At 41.7% G+C, this 6286-nt stretch overlaps 1 protein-coding gene across 2 annotated transcripts in view; it reads left to right on the top strand.

Moving 5' to 3' along the window:
- Nucleotides 1-4941: 4941 nt before the first annotated feature.
- wdr90 (WD repeat domain 90) overlaps nt 4942-6286 on the top strand; it is a 46637-nt gene continuing 45292 nt past the window's right edge. For both annotated transcript variants that reach the window (XM_024007118.2, XM_070448326.1), the window contains exons 1-3: nt 4942-5273; nt 5440-5531; nt 5837-6013. In XM_024007118.2, the coding sequence (XP_023862886.2) occupies nt 5261-5273; nt 5440-5531; nt 5837-6013 (282 nt within the window). In that variant the 5' untranslated portion in view covers nt 4942-5260. The remainder of the gene's footprint in view (nt 5274-5439; nt 5532-5836; nt 6014-6286) is intronic.

The raw sequence follows: 6286 nt of genomic DNA, 5'->3' as shown, positions 1-6286 counted from the left end.
AATATTTATTCAGATTAAAGGCCCAAATGCAGCCATTTTTATCTTAATATCGAATCATTTCTGGGTAACAATTAAGTACCGTAGTGTAATAGTTTTAAATTAAAATGTAAAAAAAATGACAAAAATAATTGTTTCGCAAGCCAGAAGTTTCAGAGGTCTGTCTAGGAGTGGTCTGAGTGAGGGGTCTAATTGGGGGTGCCTAATGTAACTTGAAAACTAGCTGTTGGCAGAGAGGTTTAACACTTTTTTTGTTATTGGTCTATCAACTTATACTGCCTGGGGATGTCACCATGCAAGACAACTCCGCCCATGCAAAACCTGCAGACTAGAAGGTCCTGTGTAAATTGTATTTTCAATGGTCAACTACCAGAAAGTTACACTGATCACATTTTTCACACTTTTACAGTGTTAGTTTCATCAGCTGTTGTACAATATGATACAAAACACAGGGAAACTTAAATTTGACTGCACTGGGCCTGTAAGTAAGATATTATTTGTGTGTCACTCTGTTGATGTACAGTATTTTAATGTATTTCCAAATGATGAGTGGTACAGTGCCTAGTGAAAGTCTACACATCCAAATACCCCCATGCCTTAAAATTACATCTAAAAAGGGATTAAATAAATACAAATCCTGCCGATCTACATAACCTACTCCACATTTTCAAAGTTAAAGAAAATTATGGAAAATGTTCCACAAGAAAAAAGAACATGTCTAAATTGCATTTGTGTTCACACCCCAGAGTTAATACTTTGTGGAAGTATTTTGGCAGCCATTACAGCTGGGAATCATTTTAAATAAGATGTAACCGGTGTCAAATGGCTAGCTAGACAGTAGCATTTCAATCTGTGACATCACTTGCTCTGAGACTTTGAAGTAGTTGTTTCACTTGCTCTGCAAGGGCCGTGGCTTTTGTGTAGCGATAGTTAACTATGCTTCATGGGAGACAGGTGTTGATGGGTTCAGAGGATCCCTGGTATGAGCCTAGGTTGGCGCAAGGAGAGGGACGGAAGCAAAGACTGTTACATTTGCACAACTCTTAGGGCAACATACACTGAGTTTACCAAACATTAGGAACACCTTCCTAATATTGAGTTGCACCCCCCCCTTTTTCCATCAGAACAGCCTCAATTTGTCGGGGCATGGACTCTACAAGGTGTCAAAAACGTTTCACAGGGATGCTGGCCCATGTTTGCTCCAATGCTTCCCACAGTTATGTCAAGTCGGCTGGATGTCCTTTGGCTGGTAGACCATTCTTGATACACACGGGAAACTGTTGAGCATGAAAAACCCAGCAGCGTTGCAGTTTTTGACACAAAACGGTGCGCCTGGCACCTACTACCATACCATGTTCAAAGGCACTTACTGTAAATATTTTGTCTTGCCCATTCACCCTCTGAATGACACACATACACAATCCATGTCTCAATTGTCTCAAGGCTTAAAAATCCTTCTTTAACCTGTCTCCTCTCCTTCATCTACACTGACGTGGATTTAACAAGTGACATCAATAAGGGATCATAGCTGCAGCTGGATTCACCTGGTCAGTCTATGTCATGGGAAGAGCAGGTGTTCTTAATGTTTTGTATACTCAGTGTACATTGTTTTTGTCAAAATTGCTCAAGCTCAGTAAATTAAGGTTAATTGATGGACAGCAATATATAAACCTTCTGGCCTGGACCACGCAGGACCACTCAGCACCTCTTGGAAAGCCATTCTGGTATGTTTGGCATTAACATTTGTGTAATTGAAAAATAAAACTATCCCAGGGTTAGGTTTTCAGAAGACTAAGGTGGGTTTTCCTCTAACTTTTTAGCTGGGCTTTACTCCTTTCATATTTATTTTGATCCTAACAAAACACCCCAGTCTCTGCCGGTGACAAGCATACCCATAACATGATGCTGCCACCACAATAGTTGAAAATAAAAGTTGTTAGAATGTTATTCAAAATTGTTCACAGCTGTAATGGCTGCCAAAGGCTGCTTCCACCAAGTATTAACTCTGGGGTGTGAAGACATACACAATCAAAACATCTTCATTTTTGATTAATTTGGAAATTGTTCTATATTTTTTCTCTCGCTTTGAAAATGCGGAGTAGGTTGTGTAGATCGTTAGGGGGCAAAAAAAAAACACATTTATTTCCTTTTTAGATTTCATTTTAAGGCACCAAATGTGAAGACTGTGCAAGGGGTGTGTAGACTTTCACTAGCGATTGTGTCTCAAGTAGTCATTTTGTATTCGAGATGAGGGAAGCTCTATTAACTTTTGAAATGTCAATAGATAAAGAGAAATATGACATAAAAAATCATACTTTTTCATGCTGTTGTCTTTCTGGAGGCCATAGGGTGGATAACTCAAACACGTTTATGTCAGTGATGCGTATGTGAACCCTGAATGCATCAGTCACTTTACGCAATTTAACATGACCTTTTACCATATCATGTTTAGCGTGGAATTTATGATTTAAATTATCCTTATCCAACTCAAGACATGGGTCGGGCTCCCCTGCTCAGATGCTGCATGCATCAACCAATGGTTGCAGGCCACGTCATTGACTGTTTCATCGACTGACAGATTGATAGAACAAACGATGTGGTTTACTGAAACGTAAAATACCTATCCAGGCATTTTAAGATCTGTCATGTGTCAGCAACGCCTGGGCAGATTAATGCGCCCATGACCTATCCTGACCAATAAAGCTCAACAGCTTGTAGTTCTAAAAACCGGAAATTAGTTACCTCTGGTTGTTCAGCCAAAGATTGTCTATTTTATTGACAAGATAGTCGAGTGACCGCTCTAACAATGGAAATATATGTCCTCAAAGATGGAAGGCAGGCGGGAAGAGGTGAGATCAGGTAGGACCATTCTTTCCAATGAGAGAGCAGAAACGCGCGTTAATAACAGGCCATAGAAATAGATAAAGGACTCATCTTTGTATCTGTGCCATTATAGCGCCTGTGATAGCATAGGCATCGCCATTGAGGCTATCGCTGTTTTAAAGTAGTACATTTTCTTCTTCATTGGCTGATTGCTCCCAACTCATAGGAATCCCCACCCAGTTGACTACTTTAAAATGGTGGAAGCCCTCAATGGCAATGTCCATGCTAAAATGGGTTTTTATCCATAATGAGTCTCTCTATGACAACAGACACAACTCCAATATCAAGTTATTTTCTCTAAGTTGCCGAAATGCCACTTGAGTCCACCTATATCAGTGCATTCCTAACCTAACCAAACTTCTATTTGGTCAAATAAGCCCAGTTAGCAAATTAGCAATACTTTTTTTATTGTTGACCAAATTTGATACTCTTATCTCATTGACCTCCATATAAAAAATCCTCACTTCATGGGCTTATTTCTGTGGACAGATTTTGGGCAGAGTAAAACCTCTTGTTTCGCCTCATACTCTCTGGCTCAACCATTCCTATGGGGGAAATTAATGGGGAAAGAATGGGGTTTTGGGATAGACACAGGTTTAGGAGATCTTATACACTACATGACCAAAAGTATGTGGACACCTGCTTGTCGAACATCTCATTCCAAAATCATGGGCATTAATATGGAGTTGGTCCCCCCTCCACTCTTCTGGGAAGACTTTCCACTAGATGTTGGAACATTGCTGCAGGGACTTGCTTCCATTCAGCCACAAGAGCATTAGTGAGGTCGGGCACTGACTTCGGGCAATTAGGCCTGGCTCTCAGTCAGCATTCCAATTCATCCCAAAGGTGTTCAATGGGGTTGAGGTCCGGGCTCTGCGCAGGCCAGTCAAGTTCTTCCACACTATGTCAACAAACCATTTCTGTATGGACCTTGCTTTATGCATGTAGGAATTGTCATGCTGAAAGAGGAAAGGGCCTTCCCAAAACTGTTGCCACAAATTTGGAAGCACAGAATTGTCTAGAATGTCATTGTATGCTGTGGACTTAAGATTTCCCTTCACTGGAACTAAGGGGCCTAGCCCAAACTATGAAAAACAGCCACAGACCATTATTCCTCCTCCGCCAAACTTTACAGTTGGCACTATGCATTTGGGCAGGTATCGTTCTCCTGGCATCCGCCAAACGTCCATCGGACTGCCAGATGGTGAAGCGTGATTCATCAATCCAGAGAATGCGTTTCCACTGCTCCAGAGTCCAATGGCGGTGAGCTTTACACCACTCCAGTCGACACTTGGCATTGCGCATGGTGATCTTAGGTTTTTGTGTGGCTACTAGGCCATGGAAACCCATTTCATGAAGCTTCCGACGAACAGTTCTTGTGCTGACGTTGCTTCCAGGGGCAGTTTGGAACTCAGTAGTGAGTGTTGCAACTGAGGACAGACCATTTTTAAGCACTACGCACTTCAGCACTCGGCGCTACCTAGACATTTGCACTTCACTTACAGTTGACAGGGGCAGTTCAATCAGGGTAGAAATTTTAAGAACTGACTTGTTGGAAAGGTGGCAGCCTATGACGGTGCCACGTTGAAAGTCACTCAGCTCATCAGTAAGGGCATTCTACAGCCGCCAATGTTTGTCAATGGCGATTTTGTGGATGCGTGCTCGATTTTATACACCTGTCAGCAACGGGTGTGGCTGACATAGACAAATCCACTAATTTGAAGGGGTGACCACATACTTTTGTATATATAGTGTATGTTTTGTTCTATGATATATCAGTCAGTTAACATTACCTTTATGAATTATGAAGCATTTGTGTGCTTGTTTTGATTGCATAAATGCTTAGAAATTACCAAAATGGGATGTTAGCTGATGAAGATTATCACATAGAGCAAAACGTATAAGATCTCATAAACCTGTGTTTACCACAAAACCACATTAATTTGCACAACGAGCCATGGTGGCGTTAATGCCTACAAAAAAACGCCATTACTTTTGCTCTCTATGGTCCTGAACTACCGCTCCCAGAGGCACCGTGGGACGTAAAGACGTGACTACGTATTACCGTTGGAAACAGCGGCGATTGTAGCGGGAGAATACAGATTGCCATGCCAAAATCTGTTGTTTACATGGCGAAGAACATAAAAAACCTTGCTTGCACAAATTTAAAGTAAAGTATGGAGTGAGACAAGATATGTACTTCTTTCGTAAAGCACGTTAAATGTTGATTATACCTTTGTTACCAAAGGTCGAGTTGATAGCACAGCAAAGCCACCGTACAGCAGTATAGTACATATTTTGCCAGATATCAACAGGTGAATTCACTTACTAGCTAACGTTAGCTAAGTAACTTGAAAGGACTCCCTGACATATTGCTACAATGACGTCGAGAGGTAAAGGGTTTATTTGCATGTCACTGCAGGTTACCAGCGAACGTATTTCACTGCTAGTTGTTAAAATACAGAGTAATGAATTATGACAACTATTCCAACTAGCTAACGTTAAATGCATTTACAGTATTTAAAACTAGTGCCATTCAATGTTTATTGTGCCTGACAGTGTGGCAACACCCCTATGTCAACATCTTCAAACACATGAGAGTTGAGGAATGGAAGAAGACCTCAAGAGAGGGAGATGTGACAACCTATATGGTAGGCAACATTCTACTCTTATACCTTATCAAATCACTGTTATTAATCAACCCTGCATTGGAGAGAGGAGGCAACCTGGGGTGGCAATCATGTCAAAAGTACACAATACCTTGTGCCCACTCTCTCCCCTCCTCAAAATATCAGAGAAGTGAGGAGAAGCTCTGAGGTTGACCCCCTTTAGACCTTCTCATCCAAAGCCCCTGCTCATGTCAGATGGAAGTGAGGAATCAGAAACTACTTTTGAGATTCACCCCAGGTCTTCAGTTTGCTTTTAATTGTGACTTTTCATTATGACATTTTGACAGGACAAAACACTGATGTGTTCAGTGTTTCGGATCCGGGGGTCCATTCCAGCCAGCAATTACATCCTTCTGCCCAAGACCAGCACTCAGTCCCTGGGGCTGACAGGACGCTACCTCTACCTGCTCTTCAGACCCAGCCCTGCCAAACACTTTGTAGTGCATTTGGACATCGCTGCTGAGGTACTGACTGGGGACATGGTTTTCAACCCCGGCCCTTTCTTGGGTTGAATTCAGCATTGTTATGTACAGCTTGGGTGTGCCATTATTTTCTGTGTTGGCACACTCCATTGTGGTTGTCATTCCAATTGAAGGAACTAGGGTCTGGTTTCAATGATAGAGGACCTATGTCACTGCCTTTGTCAATAAGCGTAAAAAATACTCAACCAACAAATCACGAGGCAAACATTTGCAGTGGTTTTAGTTAATCTAGTTAATACAAACTAACCTCTTGCA

The sequence above is a fragment of the Salvelinus sp. IW2-2015 genome, linkage group LG18 (assembly GCF_002910315.2).
Source record: "Salvelinus sp. IW2-2015 linkage group LG18, ASM291031v2, whole genome shotgun sequence".
NCBI classification, from domain to species: domain Eukaryota; kingdom Metazoa; phylum Chordata; class Actinopteri; order Salmoniformes; family Salmonidae; genus Salvelinus; species Salvelinus sp. IW2-2015.
The sequence above is the reverse complement of the archived record's forward strand: the minus strand, read 5'-3'. Positions and strand labels throughout refer to the sequence as shown.